Raw genomic sequence first — 26,850 nt, forward strand, 5'->3', positions numbered from 1 at the left:
CCACCTCTGCCACGGCGCAGGCGCGCGAATCGGTTTGTTTGCCCAGGGAAACCCTTGCTGCGCTTTGCTAATGTTAATAAAAACAGGTGCCATCTAACCACAGGCAGAGCTACTTTCAGTTTCCCAAAACAGTTTTCTGTTTTAAAAAAAGTTAAAGATGTGAAGAGTTTGCTTTGTTTTCTGCGGATGGCTTCATGGTTCCAGGGGTGCTTCTTCCTGTAGGTGGATTCAGCGTGCGTGGGCGCTCTGTTTCGTGAGATCCGCGGCCTTCATAACAAACGCCTGTTTCACATTTTATTACACTTTTAGAATATATATATAGAAGTACAAAATGATTGAGTTGACTGGTTATAAGGCACTGAAGGATAACGCCTTTATTTTAAAGACATTCCACTCGGGAGTGCAGCCTTCAAGCCGGTAAACACACGTGTGAAGAGCCTCAATACACGAAGCGAACGCTGCCATCCAGCCGCGTTAGCCGCGATGGATTCTCGTGTCCTTAAGGAGTCGGCGCCCTGGCAGCTGATGTTTGCGAGCAGACTAAACGCCCATGTCGAATGTAAAGGAACGTGCAGAAGTCCCAGCCTCGCTCTTCTCGGGTGTGAGCGGAAGGACGTGGACGATGTGCATATTTCCAGAACCAAAGAAAGTAAACTTTCTCAAGTCCTGGAAAATTATTCACAGAGGCATTTTTGCCTGAACCATAACAGTCAAGATGCGATTCACGGACGTTCAAAAAAAGGGCGTTAGGTCTATGGAACATACAAAAAAATATAAAGCTGAAAGCCGATAGCTGTTGAACCATGTCTGAAATGTACTTTCAAGTTTTTTAACTCACTGGACCAAAATACAGCAACACTGCCCGCCTGTCATTCTTTGTAAATGCCCTGGCTGAGAAATGGCCGTGCATTCGGCGGTTCACTACACATTTCTGTTTTCTCGAGGGAGCCGCGGTTCAATATTGTTAAGTGTAATATTTTTTCTGAACTTCAAAACAAAAGAAATGTGGGTTCAACATCACACCCAGACTCTTAACTACAGCTGAAGCCAGGGCAGTCCACTCATCAACTGTCAAATTAAAGGGCAATTTATTAAAAAAAAAACTGAGAATTATGGCTCAAGGCATTTCAGTTGTCACATTCCGAGTTCATAACATGTGTGCCTATCTGGTGACATCACTGACGGCAGAAGCATATTTTAAATACTACCAACACACCAACGAAGAAAAACCCACATTAGTAAATAAGTGTGCAATTTCCCCAACAAGCAGCATAAAACTAAGAAAAAGAAGGATCCAAGAACAGACCCCTGTGGGACAGCTTGAGTCAATTGCAACGTGCTTAGATGGAGCTTAAACCTCAGGGGTAAACCCCTAGACCACAGAACTGCATTACAACTGGAACAGCTAATCCTTATTTTGCAGATCTGGATAACTTTTCCAGTTGTCATGTTGTTCTGTTGTCTAAATCTGGGGTTTAAATCTGAGGTTTAAACATCAGGTAAGCAATCGACCCCTAACAGGGACAATAGTGGGGTCTATGTATACCAGCATAAAGTAATTCTTTTTGGGTATGATCAAAATCAAGAATCAAAAAAATGACAAAGCTACTTTCATCACACCTTAAAATAATTACTTTCGGTTTTATTTTTTATTTTCCTTTCGATTTTGTTTCCATTGTCGATCAGTTAAAATGTAATTTTCTGCCATTTATATCGCTGACTGAAATAAAAACATGATGATTACACTTTGGATAAAGATACTTAAATGGTACAGCAAGGGTTGAGGGTAAACAGCAAGCTGGCACTACTACGAATTTGGTAAATCCATCACCAAAACAAAATGTCTTCTATTTGTACCTGGAGCGATTGGTACCCTGTTAAAACACAGCAGTGGAAACAGAAGGAAAAAACAATTGAGCCTGCTGCAACAGGTCACTCTCTGTCTTGCAGAAATGAAAAAATATCTAACGGCTCAGAGGACCCTTTTGTAAATGAAACTGTTCAGCTCCTGAATGAGAAAATCAAATCTCAAAGTTTCAATTCATCACTGACCGTTAATGGCTTATCAAATTCTATTGCTAACAGAGTTTACCGCCCTCATGAAGCCACCCATATTCCTAAACCCATTATTAACACACGTAACATAACTGCAAGGGCACCTTCTTAAGCGTTTCAGTCAAGGACGAAGATCCCATTCAGGAGAGGATCTTTGTTACATCTTTTAAATTACTATTCGGTACAGGTATACTTCACATATTGATATTCATGACTAAATTAGGCTGCTTTAACAAATAAGATCACAGGAGTTACTGGAAAAAACCTGACTGGCATAAGTGATTGCCATTAGTAAAATGAGTTGGATTCCTGGCCTAAAGTGTGGGGAATTTGCAGTGGAATGCCCCACAAGTGTATGAGATTAAATGCTAATATAATTTATATAAATTCTGTTGCGCCATAATCACTTCAATGTGACCTCCAATTATTTCCCAGTTAGAGATTCCAAAGACGATAATTCGGGAGCATAATCATCTTATCTGTACAAATTCACTTTCAGTGAGCTTGGAGGGCCAGACAATACTGTTTTTATTATAGAAATTGTGGAACATTCTTCACTTGCTGTGTGATATCTGTTAAGGCACTGTTCTAGAGCATGGATGGGCCCCACAGTCTGGTATCTGTTAAGGCACTGTTCTAGAGCATGGATGGGTCCCACAGTCTGGTATCTGTTAAGGCTCTGTTCTAGAGCATGGATGGGTCCCACTCTGGTATCTGTTAAAGCACTGTTCTAGAGCATGGATGGGTCCCAGTCTGGTATCTGTTAAGGCACTGTTCTAGAGCATGGATGGGTCCCACTCTGGTATCTGTTAAGGCTCTGTTCTAGAGCATGGATGGGTCCCACTCTGGTATCTGTTAAGGCACTGTTCTAGTGCATGGATGGGCCCCACAGTCTGGTATCTGTTAAGGCACTGTTCTAGTGCATGGATGGGTCCCAGTCTGGTATCTGTTAAGGCACTGTTCTAGAGCATGGATGGGTCCCAGTCTGGTATCTGTTAAGGCTCTGTTCTAGTGCATGGATGGGCCCCACAGTCTGGTATCTGTTAAGGCACTGTTCTAGTGCATGGGTGGGCCCCACAGTCTGGTATCTGTTAAGGCACTGTTCTAGTGTATGGATGGGCCCCACAGTCTGGTATCTGTTAAGGCACTGTTCTAGTGCATGGATGGGCCCCACAGTCTGGTATCTGTTAAGGCACTGTTCTAGTGCATGGGTGGGCCCCACAGTCTGGTATCTGTTAACGCACTGTTCTAGTGCATGGATGGGCCCCACAGTCTGGTATCTGTTAAGGCACTGTTCTGGTGCATGGATGGGCCCCACAGTCTGGTATCTGTTAAGGCACTGTTCTAGTGCATGGGTGGGTCCCACAGTCTGGTATCTGCTAAGGCACTGTTCTAGTGCATGGATGGCCCACACAGTCTGGTATCTGTTAAGGCTCTGTTCTGATGTGTGGATGGGCCCCACAGTCTGGTATCTGTTAAAGCTCTGTTCTAGTGCATGGATGGGCCCCACAGTCTGGTATCTGCTAAGGCACTGTTCTTGTGCATGGATGGGTCCCACAGTCTGGTATCTGTTAAGGCGCTGTTCTAGTGCATGGATGGGCCCCACAGTCTGGTATCTGTTAAGGCGCTGTTCTAGTGCATGGGTGGGCCCCACAGTCTGGTATCTGTTAAGGTGTCTAGTACAATGACAGCGCCTGGGCTGTCTATATATATATATATATATATATATATATATATATATAGAAAAAATCATAAATGCACTTTGCAATAAAAACATCCCGTACTGAAAGAATGTTGTGAAGAGACATCTTTAGACAGTGAATTTTTTTTTCAGTCGGCCGGAACAATTGGTCGATCGGACGCCAGTAGGTCCGCCTCTTGAGCCGCACGTAAAGTGTCCTCCTCCTCCTCCTCAGGCCAGCGAGAGCCTGACGTACGAACCGCGGTGCGATGAAAAGCGGCGGGCGACGCCGCGTGTTACGGAGGAGAGCGCGCGTCCGTCTGCGCCCTCCTGATAGCGGAGCCTGCCCGCGATGAGCGCTTGCGAATACGGTCGGCCATTCTCAAACGGAGGAGGAAAAGGGGGAATAGAATTAAAGACTGAAAAAAATCACAGCTCACTATCTAGTCATTCAGTTTATTTGAGGTGATATGAACATAATTTACATTGAAGTGACGAGGCTCAGGAGTCTGCGGTATTGGCTTTAGTACCAGTATTGGCGGCAGGTTGAAATTTCACCTCATTAACATTCAGAAGACCTGTGTTCACCTGCACATTCTAAGTAGGACAGAACGCATCACAGAGATGAACAAATGTTCTTAACTGAACATTCTAATGCTGATGTAACAATCACTACTGGTAACTGAAAGCAGTTCTAGAACACTGGTTTAGAATGTTGAAAGAACATTCCAAAAAACCTGCTCTTCAAAGGGCTCAGTCTGATTAGAGCCATTTTGAATAATCCGGGCTTCAGCTGCTTTTTTTTATAACCCGTCGGTTGCAGCAGCGACGCTCGGATCGCGTTCGTCTGCTGCTGTGCCCTGCAGGGAGAGCTCGCGACGGGGCCCCCCCCCCCCCTAAACCGCGGCTGCCAATCGTCGAACCCGCGGGTTAATATTTGCGCGAGGGACTTGCCAGGCGCGCCCGCGTGTTTATTCTACGATGACAAACGTTGGCAGTCCCGCTTCCGCCACGTCTGGCGACCCAGATGCTTTCCAGGCGCTATTTTCCGACGGATGCGAGAGAGAGCCTGACACCTTGGATTCGTTCCCGAACAGAAATCAGGACAAACACACAGCATGAATAACTAAAAACCCAGAAATTAATGGGCCAATTACTGTGTCCTTCGCTGAAGATAGACTTCAGTTTTCAAACCCTAGACCACAGAACTGCATTACAACTGGAACAACTATCTGAATGCACGAAATGAATATTAGCCGTTCCAGTTGCGATGCAGTTCGGTGGCCTAGAGGGTTTAAGCACGCTGCGTTCCACTCCACGTCCTTGAGAGCCAGCGGGTCGAGTGGTGCCCCCTTTGGAGGGCCTGTTGACACGAAAGACCCGTCGGCGAGGGTTCAAGTTCTGTCATGTTCTCCAGCGGATCAATTCGACAAAAAGCATCAGAGCCCCGACGAGACGGCCGCCTGCAGCCGGGAGGAATCGATAGCCTAGGGCGGCGGGAGACTTCTGCGGCGAGGAGAGAAGAGAACCAGAGCGACGTCAGAAGGGTCCGCGACGCCACGGCGGCTCGGCCTAGCCCGCTTTGTGGAGCGGCGGCAGCTCGGGGGAACGGGCGCGACGCGTTTCCAGGGGCCGCCGCCGCTCCACAAAGCCGCCGATATTAGAGTATCTAAAATGGCGGGATTTTTTTTTTTTTCTCCGTTATTTTTCTTTCCTCTAAACCGGACGTCAGCGTATCTCTTAATCTCGGCTAATGTGATTTCCGTTCCGTAATCACTCGGGTCATTTTAATCAGCCAGATAACGGGAGGGCAGCTCGGGATATTCCAAAATAGACCGCTGGCACAGGCTAAGAAAGATGACGCCCCGAGAAAATGCTCGACGATCTCCTCCTCCTCCTTTCTCTCGAATCCTCTCGCTTCCATCAAGTCGCATAAACACAAACAAATATAGGCTGCTGAAATTTGGTTTTGATTTAGAGGCATTCACATAAGCACTGACTACTTTGACTCAGAATTAAATTCGTTTTATAATAAAAATAATAATACTAAATGCTTTACAGAGCAATAATAATAATAATAATAATAATAATACAAACTGCTTTACAGAGCAATAATAATAATACTAATAATAATAATAATAATAATAATAATAATACAAACTGCTTTACAAAAGTAAAACAATAAAAAAAGCAACCATACAAAGGATTTAAAGCAACCCTCACCCATGACACCTGCAAATGACTCAAATCTAAGAACAATGCAGTAAGGACGAGGATGTGCACATGAAACGGAAATAAACGTTCCCCAAACACAGGTTCCTCACATTCCGCACGTTCTAAACGAGCGGAGAGGGAAATTCAGCGCCGAAATCGAACACGCTGGCGTTTAAATGGGAGTCGAAGCTAGCGGCCCCGTATCATAAACCCCGGCCGGTGGAAGGGCACAGCTGAATATGCGTTTGGGGTGGGGGGTGGGTGGGGGTGGGGCGGGGCAGCGCTCTTACCTGCTGCAGTCCACGTGCAGCAGCAGCTGGGAGGCGCTGATGGACAGGGCGATCTTGTGCCACTGCCCGTCGGCCAGCCGGTAGGGGAAGGACTCGGAGCGCGGCCTCCCCCGGTGGCGGTAGTGGTACTGGATCTCCTCCCGGAGCCCGTTGCTCTCCAGCTCGAAGTAGCTGCGGGACGAAGAGGAGGAAGGGGAGGAGGCAGAGGGGTCAGGCCGGCTCGGCGAAAGGATTCAGAGGTGCACGGTAAAGCTGCATGTTTGCCTTTGACACATTAGGGCAGGGGTCCCAAACTCTAGTCCTGGAGACCATACGATTCTCCAGGCCCAGAACCCGTGGACCCCAGCAGACCCTCTGGATCTCCAGGACCAGGGTTAGGGAGCCCAGCTACCCTGCGGCTCTCCAGGACCAGGGTTAGGGAGCCCAGCAGACCCCGTGGGTCTCCAGGACCAGGGCTGGGGACCCAGGAAGACCCTCTGGATCTCCAGGACCAGGGTTAAGGACCCCAGTAGACCCTCTGGATCTCCAGGACCAGGGCTGGGGACCCAGGAAGACCCTCTGGATCTCCAGGACCAGGGTTAAGGACCCCAGCAGACCCTCTGGATCTCCAGGACCAGGGTTAAGGACCCCAGTAGACCCTCTGGATCTCCAGGACCAGGGTTGGGGACCCCGGAAGATCCTGCATCCCTCCAGGATCTGGGTTGAGGACCCCTTCGTAAGGGGCTCAGCTTTAGAAGAACACTGGCTGAAAAGTGGGGAATCAAGACCTCAGAATCGCATGGTTTTATCTGTAAAAGGTACACCTCCCTCACTAGTCTTCACATACTGAGCACGAGCACTGTTTTGTAATATACTGTATCCTTCTATTAGAATTCAACCCATGCACCATCACAAGGACACTAAACAGAGGCCCTAGTACAAACATCAGCAGGGGTGTGCACTAGCAGATAAAACTTCAGACCTTGAAAATGTTAACACAAGTTCAGCAAAGTGTTCCTGTCTAAAACCAACCACAATCTTCTTAAAATATCATCAAGGTCAAAGCACACTAGTTTCAAACAATGTGTCCACTTGCCAAACCTTACAAAAGGATGCTATCTTTGGGAAAACCAACTGTTATAATTCTGCTCTAGTAGGCCGAAGTTACTGCTGCATATGCATGAACTACTCAGACCATCTACAAGTGACATCACCCTGTCAACAAGCCACTCATAAAAATATATCCAGTATTCCCATGAACGAGGTCCCATGTACTTCTCCCCTTGTTGTGACCTTGTTGTGGCTTTTGTGTCTCTGGGATCTGGAGGGCTTTACCTGTAGGGGTGTAAACCCCTAGCATAGGGGTCTCAAACTGAATCCCAAGGGTGCAGCAGTGTCTGCTGGTTTTTTGTGTTCACCATACGATCAGCTGCCAAATAAGGCCTTGAGTACAAGGTGTGTGGACTCCTTAGCCAATCAATGACTTACATGAAAAACACCCCCAAAAACCAGCAGACACTGTGGCCCTCCATGACTGGATATTGACACCTGCAGGTTTGACAATTCTGGGATAGTCCCAGGTGAGAAACCAAAAAAAACCCCAAAAAACAATTTGATTTAAACCCTTTGAAAGGCAGGTTGAGAACATTCTAATCACATTCAGGTCAGTTGAGTTGAGAACATTCTAATCACATATTTGTGATCTCACACTTAGCGACAGATTTCCCTCCCCAGTTTTCCCCATATGATTAAACAAACGCAGAGCCCTACCACTCCAGGAATGAGTAGAGCTGCCGCTCAAAGCGCAGCAGAGCCTTGAATTAAACCAGTACGCGTGTTTTATCCTGGGAATCTCATTTCATTTCACGCAATTCCTCCTAAGTAATTTAAGTCCTTTCCAGTCCCCAAGCCATCTTGTTTGTGAGCTGCCACTCTAGGGGAGAAAAAAAAAAAAACACAGCTCCCCACCTCCTCCCACCCACCCTTTCTTCCATCCCCTTTTATTTTCTTTTCTTCTCAGAGCTCCGCTTCATTTGTTTGTGGGTGGGTAACGGAATCGGAGATTTGCATGTGCAGGGAGGAGGGGCGGGATAACTGGACTCTTCAATCTGGGCTCGAGCTAAAGACTGTTGGAAAACATGGGAGCCACAGTTTACCCTTCTGAGGTGTCTCACATTGTAGTGGGCCAGTTACAGATAACATTGATTGTTTACCACCACACTCAGTTAAATTAACCTTTTAATCACACCCTTTGTGCTACATCCTCTACCCCCTTGGCCCAGTCAAATTGTCTCACTTTGATATGCAGTACCATTGTGTGATATCCTCTATCCCCTACTTCAGTCCAACTCCCCCACACCTTGTTTCTTCCCCCCCAATGTCTGATTACCTCCCCCCCCCCTTCCCCGTGATGTGTTTAAGATAACCATTTGGCCCTTTGTTTCCTTGAAGGAACGGGGTATAAGTATTCACTGTTTCCGTCAGTTGTTGGTTCTGTGTTTATCTGTACTTGGGTAACAGACCCACTAGTTCCTTTGCTACATTAAACAACCTATTTTGAAACGAAGACGTGCCTGCATTTATTTTTTCTACTTACAAAAGTACGGCGGAATAAATTGAACTCTTAAAAATTCCACACAGACAATGCCAAATTTGGCTGGATAAATTACCGGTGGATCCAGAGGACGGGACTAAACGACGCGAAGGTTCCGGTGCGTTACATCTTGCGCTTTCAGTGGAGTGTTCAGGATCTCGCTGGCGGGCTACATCTTGTGCGCTTAGTAAAAAAAAAAAAAAAAAAGAAAAAAAGAGAATGTATCCATTTGCCCTGCCTCAACAGTCACTGTAAGCTCATAATTTCCGCTCCATGTGCGGGGACGATAATTGGAAAACCATGCCGATAAAAATTAATGAATGTTAAAAAAAAAAACACGAACGCTCAGCTAGACTTTCCACGGACACTTCCCCTGCAGCGGACAGCAGTGCATAAGGAAGCAAATGGAAGCATCCGCTAACAAAGAGCTTTGGATGTTATAGTTCAGCACGGTATTGTATTGTACTGTACCTTGTGGGAACTAGAACCGTTTCCCGTTGGTTCACGGTCACCCCCCCCTTCTAAATGCACATCTGGCAACGCATGGCCACAGGTCACACAGAGAGAGAGGTTCCTTCCTGTACTCCGCGGTCCCCCCGGTAACAGCGGATACAGGGTTTGCCTTTTTAAGGGCAAGGCCGCAATGACCTGTCATGCGTCGCTCGCTAAATCAGCTAAGGCAGACATTTTGAACGTTGTTGCAGATTCCAAAAGAAACTGGAAATGATCCGAGGCTTATCTACAGGGCTCAAACAAGGCCCCGGGTTGTCCAGTAGGTTCAGGTCTTCATGCATATCCCCCACAATGCCCCTGCGACAGCCATCTTTTATACTGGACTGAAAATGGTCTTTAAAGCGGAAAAAATCTGGGTATTGGGCTTTGCCAAGGGCTACAAGCAAAGCACAAGACATACACACTAAATGTTGATATTTCAATGCTTGCAGAAACTTAGATTTTCAATGATATATTTATTATAAAAATTGCTCTTTACATTTTACAAAGACACAGAGTCAGAAAAGAAGGTTAGTTGTCAGGAATACAGCTAACTATCATGCATTATCTCTTATCAATAGCTAGTAACTACCTACACGATCAATAAAACTCGAAACAAAAAAAACTGAAATTTCCATTTGGGAACATTAGATAGTTTCCGTATTAGGACACACGAATAGACTGGGGCTGGTTACACAAGTACAGCAGTAAGTAAGAAAGGTCAGTGCAAAGGGAGGTACACTTGATTAAAGACGACCTTTTTGAGCTAGTAGGTTTTTTTTGCACTGTTTCTTCAAAATTCAGTGTTCCAAAAATCCATTGTTTTCAATTACCAGCAGTGACTGTGACATCAGCCTTAGAATGTTCAGTTAACAATATTCTAAACACGTATTTGTGATCTTACATCATAAAGGGTTCACTCCTGAATTTCTCCAGAACATAACCAGCCTTCTTTTACGCAGAGTCCATTATCTAGTTAAATGTTAATATAAAAAAAAATAAATAAATAAATAAAAATCACAATGGATGTATTTGCTATTCCAATTCTGTTCTCCTGGGGCTCTCCTCTTCCGACGCCAAACGCCTACAGCTGCTACAGCGAGCGCTTGCAAGATTTCAATCTTCCCAAGCGCGCCCGTGTCGCAACCCCTCTCCTCATCTCACTTCGCCGCCCGCCCGCTACGGCTCACATCAGGTTTAAGACCCGGCCGCGAACCCACGGGGGCAGCCAACGGAACAGTTCCCGCCGCACCTCCAAATCAATGCCAGACGCCCGGGTCAGATCGTGCTTGTTCCGCAACCTCGAGGTGACCGGCTCTCTCGCCCCCCCGCCCCCGCCCCCGCCCCCCGGTGTGTGTTTTTGCTCCTCTCAGTCACAATGCCTGCCTGCACTGGCACCATAGAGTTGGAATGGACTTCTCAGATTGGTCGGGAGAGAAGAATCCTTTCCCGTCTTCTGACGCGCACAGAAGCCCCGCCTCTTCGGGCTACATCCCGGTTCCCTTCCCCAAGCTCCTCGCCCTTCTGTACCAATTGAGGATATAATTTTTTTTTTATGGTTATATGTTCCTCTTCTTTTTAGGGTTTTGTGTTTTGGAAGTAATTAGAATTTTTAACCTTTAGGTCCTGGTTAGCATAGTTAACTAGCACGCTAACCTTCACTCGCTGTTCTGGGAATGTTGTTTACTGTGACTGACCATTCTGTCATCATATACTGCTTGCAGTGGCCTGATTACGTGCTTTGTTGAGCATTTCTTTCTTTCGGAAAGAGGCTTAACAGCGTACACCGTATTGTGTTTACACTCACAAATAGCAATGGACATGCTAACATGCTAAACGTGGGCGTTCGTACATGCGTTTGTCTTGTGTCTTTTTTTCAACTTTCAAACGATCAGAAACACCACAAAAATGAAGCTTTTCTGCAGCTGCCTGTCAACTATCCACATGGCTGCGTTATGTCCTAATCTCTCCAAACCAGCCACTATCTCTCATCCATCCACAAGACTGTCCGGATCTCTCCATAACTAGCAACCATCTGTGAACCATCCACAGGACTGTCTAACATTGCTCTCTGTCCTTAACATGTTTATGGCTATGAATAACTGTTACAAAATGAGTATTGTACTTTATCGGACCTGTGTTTTTTAGTTGTTCCAATGACCTTTGGTGCGTACTAATTGTATGTAGCTTTGAATAAAAACATCTGCCAAAAAATGTAATGTAATGCCTAATCTCTGCATTCCTAATTGACATATTATGTCATAGCTGTGGAGGCAACTCATTTCTGTCTGAAATTGAATTATGTCTCAACCTGGAACTAAGCAGCTAGTTAAGCTTAGATATTATGGAGAACTTTCTGGAAGAACAGATGCCGGTACCGACTCTCTGCTCATAAATGATGGCATAAACTAACCCGGCTGGGCGCACTGTTATCTGATAGGATATGCAAATGAGCGTCTAGCGCTAGTTTCTCACATTGGTCCGCCTCCCCTTCGGAGCAAGTGAAGAGATGTGTTAGCTGAAAATTGGAGATTGGGATGAGCAGGTAACCAGGCAGTGCGTACACACATCTATCACGTGCAAGATCCTGAGCTCTCATTACGCATTCATTTCGCCTTCGGCGCGCTAAAATGGCACCCGTGTTCAAAAAAATTATTCTGCTTGGTTTCTGTTTCTTTCTCAGAGAACGTGGAGAAGTGATATTTATTTATTCAAAGTAAGACAAAAAAATATATAGGAAGCTTTTAACCATTTAAGGTGTGCGATCACAAATATGTGATGAGAATGTTCTTATTTGAACATTCTAATGCTGATGTAACAATCACTAGTTGGTATTTGAAAGCAACTGAGTTCTAGAACACTGACTTAGAATTTAGACAAAACTTTTTCTTTTTTTTTTTAAACCTGCTCTTCAAAAGGTTAAATTACCGAGAAGGTTCTGTGAGGGAGTCTGCTCTACAGCTCCACGCAAATTTTCGCGTGAACCTACAAACATCACATGCATCATCAAGCGAACGCTCGCGAGAAAGACACAAAATAAACACGCTCAAAATGTTCCCCTCCGTTCACAACACATTTTGACACAGAGAGTAAGGTGACGGTCCATGCCGACCGAGAGAAAGAGGGTCTTAAGACGCCGTCTGGACCGTCGATTCCTTCCCTTTCGCAGGCTATCGGAATATCTTCCAATCACAACAGTTTATTTCCGCCTCCAGTTCCTCTTCAAAACCGCCGCACTTCTCTTCAGTAGAAAAATATCAGAAACAGGGCCATGCGGCAATTACACTCAAGGGCCCTCAAAAAAAAAAAAAAAAAAAAAAAAAGAAACAGAGAAGCCGAAATTTAGGCTGGCATAATGGAGGAGGAGGAGGAGGAGGAGGAGAAGGAGAAGGAGATGGAGAAGAAGAAGGAACAACAACAGCCGTAAGAAAAAAATGTTTCAAAGTAACGGTTCGGGAAGCGGGAGAGAGCTTCTCCTGCTGAACCTCGAACCTCAGGCTCGCTTTATTCCACCCCCTCGGTGAAGCTGCGGGGGTGAAATGAAACGCCAGGACGGCGCCAGACCGCAGGGGCCGCACCGTAACCCGGCGAAGCTCCGAAAAGCGCTTTTTAAAACGAACGCGTATATCAACGGTAATCGCACTGCATTTATATAGCGCTTTTATCCAAAGCGCTTTACAACTGATGCCTCTCATTCACCAGAGCAGTTAGGGGTCAGGTGTCTTGCTCAGGGACACTTCGACAAGCCCAGGGCGGGGGATCGAACCGGCAACCCTCCGACTGCCAGACAACCGCTCTTAACTCCCGAGCTACGTCGCCCCATTTACCATTTACCATATCAGTGGATTAATAACGAGGAGAGCAGAAGGAGGCCTGTGAGTCAGGAGGCCGGACTCCAGCCACGCCCGGTATTTTATTTTCCCCCACGGCGGCTGAACCCCCAGCCTCGGCTACGCGGGCCGGGCTCGAGCGGCTCTCATCTGTACGCCCGGGAGCGAGGGCGGGGGACGCGGGGTGGAATACTGAGCGGGGCCTCGCTGTAGCGGGCAGAGGGGCCTTCCTTCAGACTCCTGACACGTGGGATTGAAAAACAACCTAAATATGATCAACTCAATTACATAAACACAAGTAAACGTGTTTGAAGCAATGTTTCTCTCTCTCTCTCTCTCTCTCTCTCTGTCTGTCTGTCTGTCTCCCTCTCTCTTTCTTGCTGTCTCTCTCTCTCTCACAAACACACACACGCACACCCACGCACACACACATACATACTTACACACACACACGTACGCACACATACGCACACACACACACGCGCACACACCCGCACACCCAAATTTGGCACAGGCGGTCACAAACCCGAACACCACGCGAAACGCGTGTAGTAAAGACTGCGTCATTACCGGCGGCTCTAATCGTGGCCCATCGTTACGGCGTGACGGCAGGCTGACTCTTGTCCCCTACACCGCGCCGCCGCTGGGGAGAGGCGCGGCCGTCGAGGCGAGCGGTTAGCCCCGCGCGGGGCTGTTTTCACGGGAGCGTCGCCCAGGGAGACCGTATATCAAACAGAGGAGGTCGCGGATCAGAGCTCCTTTAACGGCTCGCTCTCATCACTTTCTATCTCGACGCCGCGGACTTCATCGTCCACTGCCCTTGGCTCTCAGTTCAGCAACACGGACACTAAAATGGAGCTCCACCTCCCTCCCCTGCCACACCTCAAACACCCACCCCCCCCCCCCCCCCAACCACCAAGCATTATAAGTAAAGAAAACGGCTATATTTAAAAGAAAGTTTTTATATTTTGAAATACTTCATAGAGTCATTGCAAAATCAAGTCTGGAGAAGGACACCATACAGTGACTTCAATGACCCCCAAGTGTTCGTGGACCCCCCTGTTGAAAACCCAGGAGTCAGATGATGGATGCACAGTATCGATTTACAAGCTTCACTTTTTTTTGCTTCGGGCATTTATCTTCACCATCTTCCTCCCTTGACAGGGTCAGGACATAGATCATTTTCAGGTTCGCCCCCTTTGAGCTTTAAGGTCTTTGAGCTTTAAGGTTTATAATTCTCTCTGGGAAACGTGCTCCATCCAGCATTGTGTGGGAAAAAAAAACAGAACAACGTTCATTGCGATTGGTCGTTCGAAACAGAATCTATGGTTGCCGTGGGAGCCATTCCTTTTGCGAGTCGCTTGACGTGCGACACGTTAGGCCGAGCCTTTTTTCAGAGCCAAAATGGCCGCGCGGAAGACGCTCGGGTTAGCGGCGCACGTAGCCGCGCTGTCGCATCAATCTTTTTTAACCGCCGCAGCCCGAGCGCGCTCGCTAGGAGACGGGCCTGGCGGGGAAGGCGAACGCAGCCGAAGAGCGATTCCCCTTTTTACGCCGCTATTTACGGCCCAATTAAAAACGCATTCTTTCGTTTGTCCCCTGCGCCGTTTTTCGAAACCCGGTTTCAGGGCACATTAACCCAGACTGACGGGGGGGGGGGGATGTTCTTCATTCAGTTTCCAGGCCATTGATTGGCCACGGCTCGCTTTTAATGGGGGGAAGTAAACTAAAACAAGAGTGGGATTTAAAGCGCGCGAGGAGGACTCTAAAGAACTATAAACTTTATACGCGTGGCTTTCGTTTACCTCAGGGACTTTATTGACATTAGCATTAGGTCCTTGGATTTAAACTTCGTATTAATTTCACTGCTGCAAGTACCCATGCGACGGAACAAGCTCGCGCACTGAAAATCGAGCCGTTCGTAAAAAGGGGTTTCCTGAGGTCAGCGGTGCAATCCGCGAGGTGGCCGACAGTCGAGCCGTAAACAAACTCCCTCCGTGCAGCCGGGAGCTTTATTCCCCACCGCGGCACTTTCCTCGCCGTGGTCCCACTTCTAACCTGTAACCCTCTCTGCTCTCCCCTCGTCTGAACAATAGTGAAAATATCCAGTCGAAATTTGCCCTGAACGTTCACAAATAAATGTGATTGTTTGTTCGGATATCGTTTCCAAACAACCTCTACAATCTGTGTTTGGGGGGGGGGAAGAAAGCAATGTGGAGACTGCGTTCACCCTTCCCTCCACTGGCTACCTGTAGCGTCTTGCATCAAATTCAAAACTTGTCTTTTGATGCTTGGCCATTGGACAGGTCCCATGTGCCTTCAAAAGATCATCAGACCCTACACATCAACTAGATCTCAGGACATCAGTGACCCCCCCCCCCCCCCCTCCTCCACTGTCCCACCCCCAACATACTCCACCCATGTGCCTATACTTCCAGGCAAAATCTCCCGTCTGTTCTGGTAGTGGAATGGGCTTCCCACAGCAGTCAGAACGGCAGAAACCCTGCCCATCTTCTATTGCAGTCAGAACAGCAGAAACTCTGCCCATCTTCCCACTGCAGTCAGAACAGCAGAAACCCTGTCCATCTTCCCACTGCAGTCAGAACAGCAGAAACCCTGCCCATCTTCCCACTGCAGTCAGAACAGCAGAAACTCTGCCCATCTTCCTACTGCAGTCAGAACAGCAGAAACCCTGCCCATCTTCCCACTGCAGTCAGAACAGCAGAAACTCTGCCCATCTTCCCACTGCAGTCAGAACAGCAGAAACCCTGCCCATCTTCCCACTGCAGTCAGAACAGCAGAAACCCTGCCCATCTTCTATTGCAGTCAGAACAGCAGAAACTCTGCCCATCGTCCACTGCAGTCAGAACAGCAGAAACCCTGCCCATCTTCCCACTGCAGTCAGAACATCAGAAACGCTGCCCATCTTCTCCCTGTGCAGTCAGAACATCAGAAACCCCGCCCATCTTCTCCCTGTGCAGTCAGAACAGCAAAAACCCTGCCCATCGTCCCACTGCAGTCAGAACAGCAAAAACCCTGCCCATCTTCCCACTGCAGTCAGAGCAGCAGAAACCCTGCCCATCTTCCCACTGCAGTCAGAACAGCAGAAACCCTGCCCATCTTCCCACTGCAGTCAGAACAGCAGAAACCCTGCCCATCTTCCCACTGCAGTCAGAACAGCAGAAACCCTGCCCATCTTCCACTGCAGTCAGAACAGCAGAAACCCTGCCCATCTTCCCACTGCAGTCAGAACAGCAGAAACCCTGCCCATCTTCCCACTGCAGTCAGAACAGCAGAAACCCTGCCCATCTTCCCACTACAGTCAGAACAGCAGAAACCCTGCCCATCTTCCCACTGCAGTCAGAACAGCAGAAACCCTGCCCATCTTCCTACTGCAGTCAGAACAGCAGAAACCCTGCCCATCATGAAAATCCAGGTTCAGAAAGTTGAAATCCTCCCAGTACTTTCTTCTGCCTATATTTACTAATTAGCACAGTTCTTCAGCCAGGAGCTGGAACTAATTAGTGAAATCAGCTGGCTGAGTTAATGGGAGGAAGAAACACGTGGCAGGACTTTACTCTCTGCCCCCTGGACCTTCCACCTCGCTTCCCTGACTCCATGCAGATAATCTATATTTTTTCTCTTTTATTTTCCTTTCAGAAAAAGTAATAGGCACAGTTGTGTAAGATATCAAACACCTTCTTAGATATCTTGTTGTTTTTTAGCTTGATATTAAACTTAATTGTAAATGGGCCCCTTGGTGAAACTGCATTTTTGTATTCTCGAGAGTAACACTGATGTTTTCCACGACTGTATATCTGCCAAATGCCTGAAATGTAATGGATTCAATTCAAAATGTTTAAAAATCTTAATTATCTTAAATCTGACTCGCAATTAAATAAAACCGCTTTCTTCACAAACGCAGTGGCAAGTTTACAGAACATAAAATCCCCCCCAAGTATGCTTGTGAAGACTAAATTTTCATCAGTCCTTCAGTAAAAGATAAAGCCAAACGTCGATTGAATCCAACCCCTTGATTTGATTTGATTTGGACTCAACTCAAAGTTGACTGAATCCAGGCGACAGAGCTATGGCTCCTGAACCTCACAGAGCCCAGCGGTCCTCACTGCTTTCCATTATCAAACAGATCTGTTCTATTTAAACCCGGCCAGCCTGCTTGACAAAATGACTCACGTTCATCTTCAATCAGTTCCCATAGCAACCACCTGGATAAAAATTTTTTTTATCAAATTGAAACAATAAGCACGGGAAATTAAAGGAAGTGAATGAAAAATCGTTTGCAGCATGTTGTTCGACTGAACCAGCTAAACAAACGAGAAGCTAAACAACCAATGGCTGAAAAATCTTGTCAGACTTTTTGTTGTTGAAGATGTCAAGATGTACTAATTTCAGTAAGAATAAAATGAATACTTTATAAATTAGCAACCGGTACTTACTGTTATTTTATTATTTTATGTGCTCCTACGGATATAACTGCAAGATTTTGGTAGGTAGCAACCAAGAATGAAATCAGCAATAATCAAGATCTAATGAGGACGATCATTAAATGGGGTTGCTGGGTAGCTCATCCTGCTAAAGTACTGTTCCTAAGACAGGATGGGCCTCACCATATGGAACTGAACACCAATGGTGGGACAGTGTTAACCAGAGAATAGATGAGCCCCATGGTAAAGGACCCAATCCAGATCATACCAGCATCGACTGTGGCCAGCAGCTCTGCAGGGCGATGCCTAATTTTCATTAGAGTCACCCACGATTAGGGAGGGTTCAGCCAGCAGGAATGAATGGTTCGTTGCTCTTTAGTGACCCCTGCTGGTCGACTGGGCGCCCATGTTTTGCTCGCTAAAGTCGCACATGGAAGAGTCCTCCGCCGACTCGCGTCTGCGCAAGCTTGCTTTGTGGACTGCGGTGTGAAAAGCAGCAGCTGGCATCGGGTGCCTGAGAGGAGAGCGCATGCCTGTCTGCGATCTCCCGCATCAGAGGCAAACATTAATGACTTTCTACGCAGTTTCCAAAAAACCATGTCCTTCAGAAATCCATAACTTTTAACCTCTCGAGAAAACCATTTGAATTTGTGCCCCTATGTCTAATTTTGACAGCATTTTACATGAATGGAATGCAGATGCAAATATTTAATGCTCACCTTTTTGCATACATGACGAAAACCAAGACAAGGATTGAATAAGACTGGAACCGCAATTATGTTTAAAGGTCACCTTCATCACAGCCCATTTAAGATAATTTCCCGCAATCCCTATATTCTTTGTGAGGACCGGATTTCAGCACGTGCACTACAAATGAATGCGTACATGAAATACTAGAGAAGATGTCAAGTCATTTTCTGCAGGAATAAAATTCTAAATGAAATATCCCTGCAAGCCAGTTTTACAGTGTACAGTTTTCATTTGTTCCGGGTTTAAAACCGAGGAAAAAGTGGCCCAGGATTAATTGTCAACAACGCACTTTTGCATTCGCAGTAGCCCCCCAGCTATTTTCCAGCAGACTGGAAACATGGGCACACTTACCAGAATGTAAATAATGAAAAAAAAAAAAAAAAATGCTTACGTCTACTGTTTTCCAAAGGGAATGGAAAAAAGGAAAAACATCCGATTCTTTGCCGTTACTGTGGTTAACGGCAACGGAGTTTCAGCAGTTCTGGCAGCTGTTTGGGGTCCCGCGCTGCGCCCGCACCGAGGAGAAACGGGGATTCGGGGAACTCGAGGGGAACTTCCGCGGGTGTCAGAGAGAGTATCCTCTGTGATAATAAGGGGCGCGATTAGGCGCGACTGCGTGGCGCCGCGACGCTAACGGTTTCATCCCCGCTCAATTAACCAGGCAGCCCCCTATCTCTGAGGCACTACTGGGAACAGCACCTGCTAACAATGATCACTCTGTTCAATTAAAATTTACAATGACTGCGGCCGTCTGGGTAGTGTAGGCACTTGCCTACCACCGCAGAGACCCGGGTTCAATCCCCGGGCCAGACATCCCTACGAATACAGTTGGCAGTGTTCGCGGATGGGAAGCCGGTGAGGGTATGAGTCCTGATCGTTGCATTAGCGACTCCTACTGGTTGGTCAGGAGGGAGGGGATCTGGGGGAGACAGCGCGAACCTCCACGCGCGTTACGCTCTCCCAGTGAAACTCCTCTCTGTCTGGCGACTCCACATGTATCGGAGGAGGCGTGTGGTAGTCTACACCCTCCCCAGACGACGGAGGATAGCGCATCAACCAGGACTGTGATACACATGGGGAATTGGTATAAAGACTAAATTGGGGAGAAAATGGGATAAAATGGCTAAAAAATAAATACATTTTACAATGACTGTCAGGACACATCTACACTTCCATAGCAAAACTAAGACAGCAGATTCTGCATCCTTATAACTACCGATGAAACCCAGAGTCGGCTGCTGGTACACACACTCTACGCAGTCCGTTTAGGGCCACAAGCATTCCCGGGCCACACAATCCAAGTGTACTTATTTATTTTGTTATATATGTGATTTAATGATCTATCTTGGAGCATTTTGGGGCCACAACAACATTCTTGTGTGGGGCCACCAAAACCGTCTCAAATGCTTTAAAATAATTTTGGAATCACAAGTTGGCTTGGAGGATATCCTGAATTGCTTGTTGCACTGACTTGAGCCCCCCAGTAAGCTGTGAGAAAAGTTCAGTTTAGCTGATGAGCAGGACTGCAATGTTTTACGTAAGGACAGAGTACGGGGAGAATTGAGCAGTAGATAAGGAACAGAAGATGGAAGAAGAATTTGAATAAAGAGGAAAAAATCCTTCACCTTGACCCTCGTGAAAATCTTAGACGTTTGTCGTTCTCAGAATCCCGCCCTTCAAGTCAGTCTATCAATGCTAAAGAGACACTTTCAAATGGTAAGATTCATGCAAGAGGTGCATTTGCGAAAGAAAAATCTGTTCATATTCTAGTTATTTTGCACCGTACAGAGAACATCTAGCGCGGATATATATATATTTTTTTTTTTACAACATTGGTTGTAAGGGTGTTCAGGGTAGTGGCAAAAAATAAATAAATGGAACACTGTTTTTTTTTTTTTTTTTTTACATTACCTTGAAGAACTAAAATTCCAACCGAACTCTCTCGAATAGAAGTCTTTAAGCAGGCTTAGCAGATAGCGGACATGTTGTGTGAGGCCCGCGCGCGGAAATGGAAATGCCTACTGGCAGTAATAGGAAAGAGAAACCCATCAAGACAGCGAAGCGGCCATGTTGTGTAAGCGGAGGGAAAGCGTCTGTCATTACGGCTTCCGAGAGAACCGCGTGTGTGTTCGAGCCGCGCGTGCGAGACGCTAATCGCGGGAGGGACCGGGCAAAAGCCGCCGTCGTTTCCAAAATAATTTGTTTTGCTCGGACGAGGCCGACTCCGGCTGAACGACCGAAATGCATTTCAGCCTCGCCTCGCGACGTACGCGCCTCAAGTCCCTTTGCGCATTCAAATAAGGAAAAAAAAAAAACGAATAATTTCCAGTCGCGTTCTGAGCGAATTTTAAAAGCTCCCCGTTCTATAGCGGCGCGAAGATGTGCTGCGTCGGCGCTAGAGCCAAAATATAAATGAAAACCAAACACAAACAGACTACATCAATAACAAGCCCTAGGAACTGCGTGACTCAGAAGCCACTTTCAGTTTGCTGAGCATGAATTGGCGGCTTGCAATAACTTTAATATTTAATATGTACAAACTACCGAATACAGTGCAATATCCCAATGTTTCCGGCAATTTCCGAGAAGCCAAACCCCCAAATACAGGAACAGCGGTATTCTGCCACCCGTTAGGTGAAAGTTTGATGTTGAGCCGCTGCAGCAGTGGAGTAAATAGCTGGGTGTTCTCAGCTGGCTAGCTACAGAGGTGGTCAGGGAACTGAGGCTCAACCGCACGAGAAACTCACTGAAAAGCAGGGGGCGGAGCCTCAAACGCACGAAAAACGCACTGAAAAGCAGGGGGCGGAGCCTCAAACGCACGAAAAACGCACTGAAATACAAGGGGGCGGAGCCTCAACCGCACGAAAAACGCACTGAAAAGCAGGGGGCGGAGCCTCAAACACACGAAAAACACGCCGAAAAGCAGGGGGCGGAGCCTCAACCGCACGAAAAACGCACTGAAATACAAGGGGGCGGAGCCTCAACCGCACAAAAAAAACACTGAAATACAAGGGGGCGGAGCCACAACCGCACAAAAAACGCACTGAAATACAAGGGGGCGGAGCCACAACCGCACAAAAAACACACAGAAATACAAGGGGGTGGAGCCACAACCGCACAAAAAACACACAGAAATACAAGGGGGTGGAGCCACAACCGCACAAAAAACACACTGAAAAACAGGGAGCTGAGCAGCACAATGCAAGTAACGAGCGACCCGCACCTGCACCTGCGAATCGATGCTTTCCACAATGAACACGGTCGAGAGCAAACAGGAACAGACAGACTAATGCCTTACAAGGATCGCAGTGTCAAAGGACAAGCGCTGCGCGAGGAGAGTCGAGCAGCAGCAACGGACTTCAAAATGTCGTACGAGTTCGTTCTTCAAAGGGAGGCCGTCTGACCACTTCTTTTGAAGTTGAGTGTACAGTATTTGGACTTTACTTTTCATTAAAGATATTGTGTGAGCAGACAGCACTATTTAATTGAGGGATGTAATGTTTATATACAGTCAGTGTGCCCTCTCTTGATGAAGCAACCATGCAGGGTTTATTTATTTATTTAAATTATGTATGCTTCCACATTCTGCTAAACAAACTCCAAAGGCATCTACTTCGATTGTTTGCACACTTGAATATATTTATTAATTTATTCATGAGATACAGTGGCTTACACATATGTCAACAAGGGAAGGTGATGCCTTGTTAAAATACATACTGCTAATACGTATTGTTCAGCCACTAACTGGAACGCTGACACCGTGTAGACACACACTTCACCGGCATGGAGCAGGCACTCTTACCCAGAGACACTTACAATACAAACACAAGGTCAAAGGTCAGGGGTCAAAGTTTAGGAGGGGGAAGTATTGTCCAAAGAGACAGCAAGTGCAAAAAAAGTTCAGACTTGACTGACAGCTTGTCAACTACAGGAACAAAAGGACCCTATAATGAGTACTATGCTACACACGCTGTGAAAAAAGGCTGCACGTGCTCAGGTGTTGGGGCTGGCTAAAGAGCTGAGAGAGCAGCGAGGGGGGAGGAGCCGAGGTGTAGGCTGAAGCAGTTCTTGCGCTTCTGACTCCCCGATGGGAAGCTCATTCCTCCAACGAGGGGCCAGAGCAGGCAGTGACTGCTACCGGGGGTGCAGGTGCTGAGAGGGGGCGGAGCCAGCCGTCCTGAGGTTGCAGAACTGAAGGGTCTGGCTGGAGCACACTTCTGATGGTTCGAAGGGACGGTATCATTGGTAGCCTGGTTGGCTAGCGCCAAGGTTTTACAACTAGCATGGATGGATACTGACTGACAGGGGCCCTCAAAAAATATTAGAACATAAGATTTTCTGGGCTGGTGGGCCCCAATGTGAGAGCCTTTCAGGGATTCCAAAATCCCAGGTGTAGGCCCCTGGATAGGGCTAGCCAGTGGAGAGCAGCGGAGGAGGAGGTGGTGAGGGAGCATTTGGGAGGGGGGGGGGGGTGAGCTGCAGAGGCCTGATGGTGGAGGCAGGGAGGCCAGTGAAGAGAGAGAGGCTGCAGCTATGACAGGAACAGACCAGAGACCCCAACCGCAATCTGGGCTGAGTAGGCGGCGGGCAGCAGGCAGATTCTTCCGGAAATCTTAACAATATCTGATTCATCCTAATTCTTTTACTGTAGGCAAGGCAAGGCAAGTTCATTTATATAGCACAATTCATACAACAATGGCAATTCAAAGTGCTTTACACAGTGCATAAAAATAGAGAACAAGGAGGACAGGTCAAACAATACAAGTGTATATATAATAAAAATAATATAAATAAAGTAATAAGATAATAAGATAAATAGAGTAACAGGAATAGATAAAAAGTACAAATAAATAAGACATTTAATAAAACTTAATTAGTCATAGATACTGCAGAACATGAAGGTCTTAAGCCTAGTTTTGAATGTATTTGGAGTTTGGGCCTGTTTAAGTTCTTCAGGGAGTTCATTCCAGAGTCCCTGTAGGGCTGAGCACAGCTACGGTGGGGGCTGTTCTATTGACCCCCCCCAGCCCAGTAGCTGGCCCTTTAGCGCAGTGGTGTTCCCTGAGGTCTAGAACTGAATCCCGGTCACAGCTACGAGCAGAGCTCGACGGTGCGCCCCCATTTGCTCCTGAAAACCGATGTGCGCTAACTGGAAAAAATGTATTTAGGAGCGCAGCAAATTGGGATTCATTAGTGCGCTCCTTGGAAAAAGGGTTAGCGCAGCACAGTGTGTAATCGTCCTGAATGCCACCCATGGAAGGGTGGGGTGGGGGGTGGGGGGGGGTGTTCAGTCAGCGTGGTTTCTCCTGCTTCACCGCGCATTACTGACTGCACCGGCCACCAGAAGTCAGCCATCGCCACGGAAACGGCTTCCCCCCCCCCCCCCCCCCCCCCCCGCTCGGCCGGTCAGTCTCCGAGCGGTGCGACGCGGCGGCCGACTGCACGCGCTCAGTCTGCGCCCTCCCGAAACGAGAAGAAAAAAAACACACGTCTGGGTGACGGGAGTCACTTCCAAATAATGGCTGCTGGGCATTCTCAGCCGGGATGTAAGTTTAATGCAAAAATGTTCTTGAAATTAAAAATTTTCAAAAACGAATGGTGATGTGTCTCAAATGACCAGCAATCATTTTTATTATGTCGGTATTTCTTTTTCTTGCTTATGCTTTTTTTTTTTTACTACAAAACATAGAACAAACTCATTTTTAATAACTTCAGACCTGATACTTAGTCCTGAGGGTAAAGCAAAAAAACGAAAACAGAGAAAGCGTAGTTTGTTGTTAGACTGTGAAACATGGTGGTATAATAGTCCTACCTTTGAAAATATCCAAAAGTACAGAGCTTAAAAAGACATGTAACAATCTCAATTAAATGGTTTCTATGTTTTCTAACAAATCCTTCAAGCAAGTGGACGAGCTTGCTTCGCTATTGGCTTCTATAAACAATGAACCGGTATTGTGACTTGCTAAAGTATAACATTAACTGAAGTAGGTATTGACCAGAGGACAATTAATAATTAGAGGACTAGAAACAGGAAAATGAAGAAGGAAGAAGAAAGTCAAGCCTGCAACCTCTCAAATAAAAGTCCAATTACCAAACAATTGTAGTACCCTGTCACATTTTTTGGTTTACTTCTTTAAACGTTCAATTTCCTACTCCTATTCTTGTGTCATCTCCTTGCTTCATTTTAATCCCACTGATTTCCTATGATAAATAGAACAAATGCCGACAGTAACTACCCGAGCGAGGTTGAGAAGCATTTTAAATAATAGCATTGTTTGTAGAAGTGCACTCTGGGTAATTGAGCGGTGGATTTAGGGGGACGTGTTCTGTGACGATCGTTAGTTTGCTCATTAAAATAAAAGCAGTTCCCTGTTTGGATGTGCTTTCACCTCATCGCTAATCTCTCCTAACAGCCGAAGGCAGGCGCCGCTGCCCTGGTGTGCGTCTGAGAGAGGAGCCGTGTGATAAAACAACTGAATAAAAACAGAAAGAGCTCGTTCGCGAGGAAGCCATCCTCACTTCCTTTGGCTTTCGTACGCGCTCGGGTTCAGCTGACGTTCATCGCATGAAAACCGTAGACCGGTCTAGCAACAGCCAACAACAACAGCCAACCCTGTTTTTTTTTTTGTTTTTTTTTGCGCCACACCATATTCTGAATAACGATCCTTATTCCGGTTGCGGTCATAGTCTGATTATGCCGTTTGCACGCGTCACAAAAAGAATAACCCAACCTTATTCCCGTATCGATGCTTAGAGGAATATTCCGTTTACACTCTTCGTTCAATGAGAAAGTACAGCGACAAAGTAATTCTTCCTTGTGCATGAAGTAGTTTAAACATAGTTTGCTGAGAACCGCTGATGTTTTATCCTTAGAATTAGAGCGTTCCAGATTTACGCTTCAAATTATGCATTTTTGATGATTAACGTGTTGAACACATTACACTTGTAAAACGCAATTAATCGTATTCATTTTATTTTGGCAGTGGAGGTCCCCACAGGTGAAAATCTATGACCAGAATTCCCACCTGCCATCCTATCTATGACCAGATTTCCAATAAACCATCCTATCTTTAACAACTGTATTGTAATTCATTTTAATTAAAAAGAATCACATGAGCTAACGTGCTAACGCCAACAGCCCAACTTAAAATACACTGCTTTCAGGGTCTTCCACCAGTTTACTTTGTTCTGTGGTTCCACATCTTTCATTTTCATCCACTGCAGCCTTAAACAAATCACTATTTTGATATTTTCTTTCAATAGAGAAATTACGACTTCATTGTTGCTCCAGAAGTGAGGGCTTCACGCTTGCTGCAACATTTTTACACCCAAGATACCATATGCATGCATGCGTGGATCGTTTTTCAAAATCATAAATGGAAAAAGGTGTTTACATGGTTTTCATTTTTGGATTATTATCGGTATGTGCAACCTTGGATTTCACATATTGGGAATAAAAGCTTAACCTGGTTTCATTTTTCTAAATGAAGCGTTTACCATGGGCCGTATCGTAACCGGAATACTTGAGTATTCCGAATAGGATCGGAATAACTAAGCGCATGTAGACGTGATCATTGAAATGCCGTTGTGAAAATGCTAAATTTTTATAGATATTTTCAACAGTTTTAAGGCAAGTTTAAAATAAACACGCTTATTCTGTGAATAATGAAACAACAACAGTTTTTTTAGACGCTGTATCACTTTCATTGGGAGGCGGGGTGGGGGGCGGGTGTGTGGGGTGGGCGGTGACTGGGGCTCTGGGGAGATTTTGCCATGCTTCAGTTTAGCTCACGTTTTGTATCGGGAGTATATTTAGCCACGTTACCTTGGAGATCTCCAGCTTGTTTCCCATGAGGGTGAGGTGGTAACCGGGGGGGGAGGGGCCCGTTGCCAGGTGATACCTGGTGAGCGGGGCAGGTACGGCCGGTAAACATAGCTGGCCTTCCCAGCAGGCCTCCCGGCCCCCCTCTTTCGGGGGGCCAATCGGATCGGCCCGATTTAAAAAAAGCGCCCTGCAATTTACTCCCTCGCCCGCGACCCAGGCCGCCACTTACCCTTTCATTCCGGAAGGGCGACCGGTACACAGACCCGCTGCCGCCTTTCGGCCTCATTTGCCAGCAACAAAAGGGTAGCGCCTTTCCCGGCTTTGTGAGAGCGAGCCCAAAAAAAGAATCCCCCCCGCCTCATCGTGCGGGGCTGCGTGGGCGTCGTTTGCTCTTTCAAAAACTGGGAAACGGGCAAACAATCAGTCTAGACAACGAACGGCACTCACGGCAGAGCGCAAACGCCTCAGAAAGTTCCGCTTATGGAAAAACTCCCCGAGATCATTCACGCTGCGCCGACTTAAAATGGACTCCCACGCAGCGAGAGGGCCTGCCACTCCGAATTTGGGGTGGAATTTTTTTAATTTTTTTTTTTTCTCCATGATGTTCTCTAAAGGATGGCAAGCTGATTTGTCCATCCATTTGCTCAAGTACAATTTTTTTTTTGTTTTTTTTTTGACTGGCTCAATCCTGCGTTT

The 26,850-nt window shown here is 46.6% G+C and overlaps 1 protein-coding gene across 1 annotated transcript in view; it reads right to left on the bottom strand.

Annotated features, from left to right (window-relative positions):
• Nucleotides 1–26,850, bottom strand: part of LOC118215670 (protein kinase C-binding protein NELL1-like) — a 297,337-nt gene that overhangs the window by 200,805 nt on the left and 69,682 nt on the right. The window contains exon 4 of the mRNA XM_035396613.1: nt 6,241–6,411. Within this exon, the coding sequence (XP_035252504.1) occupies nt 6,241–6,411 (171 nt within the window). The remainder of the gene's footprint in view (nt 1–6,240; nt 6,412–26,850) is intronic.

The sequence above is a fragment of the Anguilla anguilla genome, chromosome 16, assembly GCF_013347855.1.
Source record: "Anguilla anguilla isolate fAngAng1 chromosome 16, fAngAng1.pri, whole genome shotgun sequence".
Lineage (NCBI taxonomy): Eukaryota > Metazoa > Chordata > Actinopteri > Anguilliformes > Anguillidae > Anguilla > Anguilla anguilla.